This window comes from Geotrypetes seraphini, chromosome 1 (genome assembly GCF_902459505.1).
Source record: "Geotrypetes seraphini chromosome 1, aGeoSer1.1, whole genome shotgun sequence".
In the NCBI taxonomy this organism is placed as follows: Eukaryota; Metazoa; Chordata; class Amphibia; order Gymnophiona; family Dermophiidae; genus Geotrypetes; species Geotrypetes seraphini.
Window position 1 is genome coordinate 208,573,927 of NC_047084.1, and position 12,366 is coordinate 208,586,292.

Genomic DNA, 12,366 nt, shown 5'->3' on the forward strand with positions numbered 1-12,366 from the left:
GGAACTTGTCCAAATCTTTTTTAAACCCTGCAATCCAGAATGGCAGTGTTTATATTCTTACCTTTCAATTGGTTTTCCTTCTACTTGTCAGATTGTTACTTTTATATCTTTTGGAATGAGAGGAGATCTTCTTCATGTTACTGTACTGTGGAGTTCCACAAGATTCAGTGTGTAGTGTGACCATTTTCAGATAGCCAGTATATCTGTAAACAAGACTTGCTACTTTTGCCTGAATTTGGAGTGAAAATGAAAATAACAGTCACATGAAGAGCAGCATTCCTTGCAAAATTATCACTTGAAGTGAAACAGTGAATCTAGTCCTACCATTATTCAGTGCTTTCCTCTTAAGGCCCGAGGTGGACATCTTGTCTGCTGTGCTCACAGAGATGTTGCTTCCTGATGGTTTTGAAAAGAAACATACTTCTTAGGATGGAATACTATATAGAATGCTAAAATAAAGAGAGTCACCACCATCATCTCAGGTATCTCAACCCAGCTGGGCTTTATCATTTATTTAAAAAGATGGAGCAAAGGTTAGCCTTAATGGATGGAAACTGTTGACCACTTATTAAGAATTTCCCAAAAGTGTGTTCACAGTTTTTCCCTATATGCATTAACTTACAAATTAATGTAGGTACTAAAATGTTTAACTGCACATTTACAACTATTTATTGAAACAAATGTTTAAAAAAAAACATGCTAAAAATAGATCATGTGTAGAGATTCTTGGCACAGTTTGGTTGGAGTGGAGGTGGAAGAACAATGTAAGCGTGGATTTCATAAATTATGCAGGCACACACATTTAGGGGCATAATCAAAAAACTAAGATGTCCAAAAAAATGTCTAAGGTGGCACTTGGAAATCCTAATCGCCGGGACGTCCAAGTGCCAGTTTTTGGAGGGCTCACCATAAATTATATTGGGGTATATAGTGAGATGTATATCTGGCGCACTTTATATGAAGTTCACAGCAGCGCCCTCTAAGATGCCCCACTGCTATCAGCATGTCTATGTGGCCAACCCATGAGAATGGTGGCCCCTCCCACATCTAAATGGTGTTGCTTTGGATATTTCTAACATGGATGTTTTTGTGGTCGAAAATGGTAAAAAATAAAAAATAAAAAGTTAAGACGTCCTGGCAGTCTGGACTTATTACAAGCTTCCCCACTCCCCTTTCGTTTCCTTTACCTGTACAGTATTGTCCTAAATGTGATGTGCAGTCCGCCTGCTGCGTCTCCTCACTGCTGCAGCTGCTGCTACTACTACTTGGAGTATAGCTCAAGTTAGGGACTTTGCTTATCTGGCTCGGGGCAGTTGGTGGTTGTCTTCTCAAAATGCAGTCCACATCCTCATAGAACCTCATAAATCTCCTCGGATTGCTGAGCTGACTGTTTTCTTTTTGCAGTGCATGATACTCATATTTCAGGTTTTTGTACTTTGTTCGACACTGCTTCCAGTCTCTGTCTATTCCAAACTCCATCAGTCTGTTTGCAATCTCTTCAAATATCTCTTTGTTTCTGGTTGCTCCTTCCAGCTGTTTCTGTATTGTCTCATCTGACCAGATGTGTATCAGTGCTCTGACTTCATGGTCATTCCAGTGTTTCCCTGCTCCAGTGTCACCAACTGTAATTATCCTGAAGTGGTTGACAGCTTCATCCAAGGGTAACAGATCATCTGAAACATGCACAACAGATATATTATGGTTTATATATGTCTGTGAGAGAGAGAGATCACCATAAAGAGCAATTTTCAAACAGCCTATGTATCACAGGACAATGTAGCTAGACTTTAAAAGGAATATGATACAGTTAGCATCCCATTCAAAATTGCCTGAGATGTCTACAAACTAAATGTATCTTTGGTCTCTGCACCAAATATTTGCAGGCATCTGATAAACTGGAGTCTAGTCCTTGAAAGCTCATGCCTCTATATCAAAGGTGAGCAACCATGGTCCACAAAGGCAACAACCCAGCTGGATTTTCAAGATTTCCCCAATGAATATGCATGAGATCTATTTGCATGCACTGCTTTCAATGCATATTCATTGGGGAAATCCTGAAAACCCTACTGGATTGCAGCCCTCAAGGAGGGACTTTGAGATCCCTGGACTAAACAATGAAAATCATTCTTATTGAAATTACAGTGAGGAAACTAATACAGGCATGGCATCATAAAATATATTTTAAAACTTATAATTAGTCACCATAAACCTGAATTTCACAACAAACTTTATTAAACTTTCTCTTCCCCTCCAGCCACAACTTACCACATCACAACCCTTTCACCTACCTGTAGACTATAATAAAAGGCAAGTCATTAAGACAGTCTAACTTGCAGAGAATTTAAGAAAGTACTATGAAAACTTATAGTCAGTGAATTCAGAAAAGGATCCCAAATATTAAGAAATTTGTGAACTGTCTTCTCTCCAGCTAGTGACATTGAAAATCTTTTACATTCTCATGCACTAATGCATAAGATTTCTCCATAATGAAATTGCAGGGGATTATCGATAAATCTACTGGATTAGAATATATTTCTTTGCAATTAAACAAGCCTTGTGAAAAAAAATTTGTGGTCAGCAACATGTGGTGTAATGTCATCCATATTATCCAAGAGACACACAGCTAAGATTTTGGATATGGGCGCCCATAGGCAGAGGAATGCTTTTTTGTTTGGGAAGGCCCAAAAGGTTCACCTCAGACCCCACCCCATAATAACAGTAATAAATACAGGACCACAAACTGAAAGTACTAATATACATAAACAAAACCATAAGATGCCAAACTGCATGTAATGCAACACCAGAGAATCAGAAAAAAATGCATGTCCTCCTATACGGTGCAAAATAAATCCAACAGATGTAAATTCTCAACACCAACATAATACAATCACTAAAATGAAAATAAAATCATTGACCTATCTTTGTTGTCTGGTGATTTTATAACTCCAAGCATCTTGTTCTGCTTTCCTCTTTCTGTGTTCTTAACTCTGTTTCCAGGCCTCCTTTCCATCTGCTATTTCTTTTTTCACCTCCTTTTTTCTTCAGTGCCAAACCGAAACAAGGCAGGAAGTGATCTTTCATATTCGTCTTTCTTCAATTTTGCTGCCTTCTTCTAAAATCTATCTAGCTTTCCCTCTTCCCTTCCTTTCGTGTGCCATCTGTTTCGCCTTTTCCTTTCCCTTCATGTGTAGTACATCTCCCCTCTCCCACCCCTCCCCCTTATATGCAGCCTTTTGCCCTCTCTCTTCCCTTTCATTCCATTCAAGTGCATTTTCTCCATTCCCTGCCCTCCTATCCAAGTACAGTATATTCCAAGTTTATTTTAAAAATTGTTATGCCGCTTATCATAATTCTAAGCGGTGTACAGGTATCATAAAAAGAGTACGTACGATAGACTGACGTACAACAAACAAGAGGGCAGAGGGAGAACTCCATTAAATCAATAGGATAGTAAGACAGTTAAGGGTAGAACAATGGGAAATGGGAATCCTGTTTGAAATAGTCTAATAGAGAAGAGTTTTAAATTTCAAAGGCGTTTTTAAATAGAAAGGATTTCAGTTTTGATTTGAAATGATCGAGTAAGGGTTCTTCTCTAATGTAGATTGGGATAGAGTTCCAGATTGAGGGAGCAGTTACAGAGGATATAGAGGATCATGTAAAATCATAATTTATTTGGCGTAGTGATGGAATCATTAAAAATTTTTGAGATTGTGACCGAAGTGATCGTAATGGTTTGTATGGGATCAGAAGTCTGTTGATGAATTCTGGGGCATTGGTGGCTAAGGACTTAACATGATTCTATAAGAGATTGGGAGCCACTGCACTTTGAGCAGAAGTGGTGTGACATGGTCATATTTTTTTTGCTTTCATTATGAGTTTGATAGCTGTGTTTTGTATAATTTGGAGCCTCCTTAATTCCTTCTGTATAATCCCTTTGTATAGTGAATTACAATAGTCCAGTTTTGCAATGATCAGGGTGTGTATTAGCATGTTTAGAGATGAGAGTTCTAGAAAGTTTGATTGAGAAATACAGTGGAACCTTGGTTTGCGAGCATAATTCGTGAGAAAGCGAACAGAATGTTGGGAAATCATTAAAAAGGGTATCACGACCAGGACGAAGGAAGTCATCTTGCCACTGTATCGTGCAATGGTGCGCTCACATCTGGAGTACTGTGTCCAGTACTGGTCGCCGTACCTCAAGAAGGACATGGTAGTACTTGAGGGAGTTCAGAGAAGAGCGACTAAACTGATAAAAGATATGGAAAACTTCTCATACGCTGACAGGTTGGAAATGCTGGGGCTATTCTCCCTGGAAAAGCGGAAACTTAGATGAGACATGATAGAAACCTTCAAAATCCTGAAGGGCATAGAGAAGGTAGAGAGGGACAGATTCTTCCGACTGTGGGGAACCACAAGTACAAGGGGGCACTTGGAGAAATTGAAAGGGGACAGGTTTAGAACAAATGCTAGGAAGTTCTTTTTTACTCAGAGGGTGGTAGACACATGGAACGTGCTCCCGGAGGTTGTGATAGGCCAGAGCACACTACAGGGGTTCAAGGAGGGTCTAGATAGGTTCCTAAAGGATAAGGGGATTGAGGGGTACAGATAGAAGTAGAGGTAGGTTATAGAAATAGTCAGGAACCACTTCACAGGTCATGGGCCACCGCGGGAGCGGACCGCTGGGCGCGATGGACCTCTGGTCTGACCCAGTGGAGGCAACTTCTTATGTTCTTATCACTTCCTGATCGTATGATCAAGACATGATGTCAGAAGGGAGCTGACGTTGGTGCAAGCAGTGGGTAAAAGATGCTGCTCATACTGGTGAAGAGAAGGAGGAGCACCCAAATGATGAGGAAGGGGTGCCCAAGAAGCAGGGAAGGGGGGGCTGTAACCTTCAGCTACCATCTTGGCTGGTGATGTCACAGGACCCCCTTGTACAATTTTTTTCTACAAATTGGTCAGATCAGAAGGAATTAGGATCCTCAAATAAAGTAAGGACTCTCCAGCCCATCAAAGTAGAAAATTATAGTCCTACACATGAGAGAGGATAAGGCCTTTGATTTAGTAGCATTAAATTTTAAACCTGTGACACTTTCACCACATTTCTAAAGCCTAGTGAGAGACTAACACCCCTTTTTACTAAGCTGCGGTAGGAATTCTATGAGCGTCGGAGCAGTGTCAGAGCATTTAGCGCTCCTGGCCATGATAGAAACCTCTACTGCAGCTTAGTAAAATGTGGGAGGGGGGGACAGCAGTCCCTAAAGCCAGATCTGATTCAGGAGAAACCTAGGTTTTCTCAGGCAGCGGTGGCTTGTTGAAAAGGAAATTACCACTCTATGATGGAGAGAAAGATCCATTAGTCGTATTTATGGTCCAAATAATCCCTTTTCACCATTTTGTTTTAAAGCCAGGCCTTCATGTGAATTCTTGGCTATGTGCTGGAAAGTTTCACTCACTTACTATTAATTAGGCATATACTGTACCTCCTTTATAGAATAGTAAAGCAGGGAGATATGCTTCTATCACCCTGTTGCAATCGTTATCAGTTAGAATTCAACCCTCCCTCCTAGCCAGCCTTCTTCCCTTCTCCCCCTCCCCGTCAAGCAGTTTCTCTCCCCAGGGACAGCGGAACAACTTTTTGTTGGGGGAGTTGGGGGAAGGGGGCAAGATCCGCTTCTAGCTCCAACCCACTTGTAAAGTAGCCATGTCTATTTTGTCACTCCCTCTGTAGTTCCCTACCCCAATTGTCCTATATGTCTGATTAGATTGCAAGCTTTGTCAAGCAGGGATTGTCTCTTCATGGTTAATGTAATGTACAGCACTGCGAGTGTCTGACAGTGCTATAGAAATGATTAGCAGTAGTTCCCACACTGATTTACGTTTAGTTCATAGTAACATAGTAGATGACGGCAGATAAAGACCCGAATGGTCCATCCAGTCTGCCCAACCTGATTCAATTTAAATTTTTTTTTTTTTTTTTTTCCTTCTTAGCTATTTCTGGACAAAAATCCAAAGCTTTACCTGGTACTGTGCTTGGATTCCAACTGCTGAAATCTCTGTTAAGACTTACTCCAGCCCATCTACACCCTCCCAGCCATTGAAGCCCTCCCCTGCCCATCCTCCACCAAACGATACAGACCGTGCAAGTCTGCCCAGTACCTGGCCTAGTTCAATCTTTAATATTATTTTCTGATTCTAAATCTTCTGTGTTCATCCCACGCTTCTTTGAACTCAGTCACAGTTTTACTCTCCACCACCTCTCTCGGGAGCGCAGTCCAGGCATCCACTACCCTCTCCATAAAGTAGAATTTCCTAACATTGCCCCTGAATCTACCACCCCTCAACCTCAAATTATGTCTTCTGGTTTTACCATTTTCCTTTCTCTGGAAAAGATTTTGTTCTACGTTAATACCCTTCAAGTATTTGAACGTCTGAATCATATCTCCCCTGTCTCTCCTTTCCTCTAGGGTATACATATTCAGGGCTTCCAGTCTCTCCTCATACGTCTTCTGGCGCAAGCCTCCTATAATTTTTGTCGCCCTCCTCTGGACCGCCTCAAGTCTTCTTACGTCTTTCGTCAGATACGGTCTCCAAAACTGAACACAATACTCCAAGTGGGGCCTCACCAATGACTTGTACAGGGGCATCAACACCTTCTTCCTTCTACTGACTATGCCTCTCTTTATACAGCCCAGCATCCTTCTGGCAGCAGCCACTGCCTTGTCACACTGTTTTTTCACCTTTAGATCTTTGGACACTATAACCCCAAGGTCCCTCTCCCCGTCCGTGCATATCAGCTTCTCTCCTCCCAGCATATACGGTTCCTTCCTATTATTAATCCCCAAATGCATTACTCTGCATTTCTTTGCATTGAATTTTAGTTGCCAGGCATTAGACCATTCCTCTAACTTTTGCAGATCCTTTTTCATATTTTCCACTCCCTCTTCGGTGTCTACTCTTAAATCTTGGTATCATCTGCAAAAAGGCACACTTTTCCTTCTAACCCTTCAGCAATGTCACTCACAAACATATTGAACAGGATTGGCCCCAGCACCAAACCCTGAGGGACTCCACTAGTTACCTTTCCTTCCTTCGAGCGACTTCCATTAACCACTACCCTCTGGCGTCTGTCCGACAGACAGTTTCTGACCCAGTTCACCACTTTGGGTCCTAACTTCAGCCCTTCATTTTATACCACTCCTTTGCCACTCTCTGGCAGCCCAGCCCACTTCCCATCATTGACCGTTTCCAACCCTATAACATTGACATCAGGAGGAGTGTGCATGTACAGTGGCAGAATGTAAGCAGGAGTGTGGCAAGAACGCCAGGTGGTGGGCTTTCTCTATCATGGTGGTTGTCGCAGTGCCTGGGCCTCTGGCTCTTGGCTGTGATTAAATTAGCTGTGTTCTGGCCCTCCATGTCAGAGCCGCTGATCAGAGGGCTGATTAAGAGTGGCAGAATGGCAAGACAAGCAGAATCTGGGAGAGGAAGCAGAGCAAGACCTCCCGCAAATTAATTGACTAATGAGCTTTTTACCATCAATAATTGGGTGCCAACAACCAAAATAGCGATGTTAATTGGTACTCATTAAAATTTGCTCATGCATATCTGGCCATGCACTATTCCATAAGGCAGGGGGCCTAACTCTCATAGCACATATCCCAAAAGGGGGTGTGGCCATGGGAGGAGCATGAGCTTGTCAGGGCTGTTCTAGAAAGTTACACGCATGGTTATAGAATACTGATAAGCGCATCTAACTTGGGTGTCAGGATTTATATCAGGTTTTAGCAGGTGTCAGTCTAGCGTCCAAAATTGGGTGCAAGAATCGGCAATACACACTATTTTATAAAGACTGCATGCCGTTAATAGCACAGCGCTTAGTGCTGATTTTTTTTTTCCAGTGCCCAATTTTCAGTGCTATTTATAGAATTCCCTCCAGTGTGAACACTTGAAACCTTCTGTTTGCAATATCAATACATAAATAGATAATTAAAAAATAAAAGGGCCTCTTTTACAAAGCCGATTACCATGGTCCGGCGCAGTATATGTGCTGAAGCCTATAGGGAATTAATGGACTTTGGAGCATTTGCCACATGGCTTTGTAAAAGAGACCTGACTGGCACAAAGATCTTCACTCACTTACCACTCAGCATTGTTCCCTTGGCCAAAGGAGGACAAGCAAGGTCTTCTGAGGTAGTGCTGGAATCGTCATCTGTTGGAAAATAAAGTGTTGTGTGATATTGAGTTCCTACTAATTTTTTATACATAGTTTATTTTGGGTACAGCGTCGGAGCACATCACATGAATAAATTGCTCTTTTTGTACTAACAAAAATAAAAAAGAAAGGTCAATGCAGAAAAATGCTTTTCATTACAAACAATCATCTACAATAATGCATCAGTTGCTCCAAATGTGCCCTAATGCTACCTGTTTTGGTTTTGATCTCTGTACACACTATAGAACAGGGGTCTCAAAGACCCTCCTTGAGGGCCGCAATCCAGTCGGGTTTTCATGATTTCCACAATGAATATGCATGTGATCTATGTGCATGCACGGCTTTCAATGCATATTCATTGGGGAAATCCTGAAAACCTGACTGGATTGCAGCCCTCAAGGAGGGACTTTGAGATCCCTGCTATAGATGCTCATACTCCCATCAACATTCTCCCATTCCATTTAGACACCCCAATTAACCTTTGAGCTATTAGTAATTAGTTACTGTAATTAATTACTTTCTTGCTGTAATCAATATAGTATTTTCTCACTATCGCAGTACCTGTAATTAATTACAGTTGAAGAGTAAACTAGCACAACATGACATGAAATGGCAGAGGATTGACATGAGTTGGTCAAACCTCCATGAAATATGCATCAAGAGATCAAGTTATGTGATATTCACACTGGGGATGTATAAGAAGGATATTTTACCTCTTCATGTGCCATAAGTATTCTTGGATACAGAGTTGGAACAGGAAAAGCAATTAGTTATTCTAAGCAGGCAACTGTAAGAATAATAATTACTTTCCTAAATGAGTAATTTAATTCCTGCAAATAATTACTTTACATTCAGAAGTAACTTTTGAAGAGTAACTAGCACGAATTTGGTCTTGGAGAATGAGATCTACGGTGTCCGCATCTATGAGACAAACTTGGTTTTTTCTTTTACATAGAGCATTTTGGACCCCAGTTAAATTACAAAAGTTAGCTAGCTCTAAGTCTAATAGATGTTGGCAATGTAATCTGGAAGCAGGGACTTTAGATCATTTAATATTTTATTGTATCATGGCATTTTGGAAATCAATTTGGTCTCAAATTAATTGTTTATTAGAAAACCATGTAGCATTATCATATGATACAATAATGTTCGGTATGTTAATGAGAACAAAAAGTCAAATTTCATCAAGCAATAATAAACTTTTATTGTTCATGACAGGAGTCGCCATACAACATATTACCAGTAATTGGAAAAATTACAGTAGACTTAACTATACCTTCTGGTGGAATTCGTTGTGCCACATTTACAAATTGGAAATAACAATTGTCATACAAAGAGGGAATTATAATAATTTTAAAAAGATTTGGTGGGCCATTGACAAATTATTGCAATGATTAGACACCATTATCCACTGAAAGTACATTTATACATAGGGGGAGGGGGAGGGCATAAAGTTATATCAAAGGTTTGATCAATAGATAAGAATATAATATTTATATGATTTTTTTATTAAAATATTTGTGGGAAGGGTGGGTGGGGAGGGTATAAATTTATGTTTTTAAGATGATGTTAGAAGAAATACAAGTGATGTTTGAAGAAATACAAGTGATGTTTACAAGGTTTAAATGATGTAATATTGTGTTCTTGATGTAAGATGGAAAAATGAATAAAGAATTTGAGAAAAAAAAAAAAGAATAACTAGCACAACACTGAAAGTGCATATTCAAATGGCATTGTTATTACTATATTAGCATTGTCTGCATCAGATCCAAATAAAATGCACAGTACTGAATATCCAAGCAACAGTAGCTGCAAAATATTTTTTTCTTGGAGGGAGTTAAGGGGGACATTTTTCAAGTTTCCCCCTGCTTCACTAGGCTTCCCGATCAACTAGAAATCCACTTTTATTTGGGACAAAACACATAAGTCTTCACCTGCAACTCAGGTTATTTTTCTATTTTTAACTTTCCTCCTGCTGTGCAGTCCAGCTTTCTCTGGAACTCTCTACAGGGGTAATGCTATAACCTGATTCTGAAATCTATCCTTGATTTCCAGCCAGCAAGGTGTCAGGATATCCACAATTAATGTGCATGAGATAGATTTGCATACCAGGGAGGCAGTGTATGGTAAACTGATCTCATGAATATTTTTTGTTGATATTCTGAAAACCTGGCTGGTTGGGGTGCTACCCCCCCCCCCCCAAAGACTACTGGCAGAAGGGATGCCCAGTCCCTTCTGCCAGACCCCTGAAGCCGCCCCACCCCCACTCCGAATGTCTGTGGCAGGAGGAATGCCCAATTCCTCATGCTGCCACCACCCCAAGACATCCCCTGCTTGGAGGGATACCCAATCCCTCCTGCAGGACCGCCCCCCCCCCCCCCACCCGAGACATCCCCCAGTAGGAGGGATGCCCAGTCCTTACTGCCAGAACCCCCCCTCCCCTCCAAGCCCACCAGCACCTTGACCCACAAGTACCTTATTAAGTTGGCCAGCCGGAGGGATGCTTACTCCCTCTGGCCAGCAGGCCCACCTCCACTGAATGGCGGGCCTTCCTCTTCCTGGCCTTAGGCACCTAGGTCAACTGGAATCTTAGGCCTCTCTCTCAGTGCATTCTGGGATGCACTGGGAGTGGCTTAACATTCCGATTGGTCAGATCCCTTAGGCTACCCCCCAAGGAGAATCGAGAGGGTGGGACTAGGCAAGGGGAGGATGTGCAGGTGCATTCTGAGTTGTTTGGGCAGAGAAAGAAGGGATGGTGTGAGCTTGAAGGTCAGAAGAGTAGATGGTGAAAAAGGGAGAAGAATGTGACTCTGCAGTGAATTCAAGGGCGATCTTGTGTACCTTGTTATGAAGTATTCAGCCTTTGTCTGGAAAGAGAGAGATGGAGGGGTCGAGGGGTGGGGGGAGGAGCGTTTTCAGGAGAGAGTGTGGCAAAGAGATGGTAGGGGTTGGAAGAAAGGGAGTTAATTAGCTGGATGTAGTAGTCTTGCTTGACCAGTATAAAAGGAGAATTAAAAGAGGTCTGCATAAATTTAGAGTGAAGGAAATTAGTAGGTGTGCAAGATTTGAACCAAAGGCACTTGGCACAGCGGGTACAGGAACATAAGTAGCCGATACTGAGAGTGAGCCAACACTTAAGTTTGGTATGCCTGACAGAGTGGGGAACAGAGGGAACAAGGGTGTCCAGAGCAGAGGAGAAAATAGAGTTGTATGATGAGATAGCTTCATGGACAGACTTGTACAACATAGTGGAGGCAAAGAGAGGTGAAACCGTGGTTGAAAACATGGAAGGATCGAGGGCTTGAAGATTTCAAAACATGTTGGTGATGATTGGGTGTGGCTGAGGTGAAGTAATTATGAAGGTTATCAGATAATGATCAGAGATGGGGAGCAGTGAGATAGAGAATTTAGAAAGAGAGCAGTTGGAGAAGACAAGATAAAGGTAGTGGCCATACTGGTGAGTGGGGGTAGTGGAGCTTAGCTGGAGGTTGAATGAGGAGGTTAAGGCAAGAAACTTAGAGGCATTAAGTGTCAGAGGAATCATCAGCCTGAATGTTAAAATTCCCAAAAAGAAGTGAGGGAGAAGATGAATCAAGGAAGCTGGAAAGCCAGGCTCAAATTCGGTGAGAAAGGAGGAAGACGACTTGTTGGGGAGGATGATAAATGACCGCTATCCAAAGAGGCAGAAGAGTGAATAGGCAGACAAAGTGGACTTCAAATGAGGAAAGGCTGTGTGATTGAGGTGGGAGAAGAGGTTGGAATCTGCAAGAAAGAGAGAGAGAGAAGAAACCCAACTCCTCTACCTCGACCAGTAGGGTGTGGTATATGGGAAACATGGTAGCCACCATGGGAGAAGGCAGCAGCTGAAGTGGAGTCCTCAAGGCAAATACATATCTCAGTTAAAGCAAGCAAGTGGAGGGAATAGAAGATAAAGAGATCAATGTACAGTACGGTAGTTTGTCAGAGACAGAGTAAACATTCCACAGGGCACATGAGAAAGGGAGAGAGGAGGACTGAAGGAGAGGAAAAAGTATAAGGTTAGGGTGGTTACACATATAGGGAAATAGATGGTGTCGAGGGCCAGGGTTGGGATTGACATCCCCAGCAGTGAGCAGAAGAAAGAGTAGGAGAGTGCGCTGAAGCAAAGGAGA

General features: G+C 41.9%; 1 protein-coding gene across 3 annotated transcripts in view; it reads right to left on the reverse strand.

Annotated features, from left to right (window-relative positions):
* LOC117360582 (multifunctional protein ADE2) overlaps positions 1–12,366 on the reverse strand; it is a 186,157-nt gene that overhangs the window by 54,567 nt on the left and 119,224 nt on the right. For all 3 annotated transcript variants that reach the window (XM_033944548.1, XM_033944558.1, XM_033944542.1), the window contains 3 exons: positions 8,144–8,212; positions 1,188–1,673; positions 325–396 (listed from right to left, as the gene is read on the reverse strand). In XM_033944548.1, the coding sequence (XP_033800439.1) occupies positions 325–396; positions 1,188–1,673; positions 8,144–8,212 (627 nt within the window). The remainder of the gene's footprint in view (positions 1–324; positions 397–1,187; positions 1,674–8,143; positions 8,213–12,366) is intronic.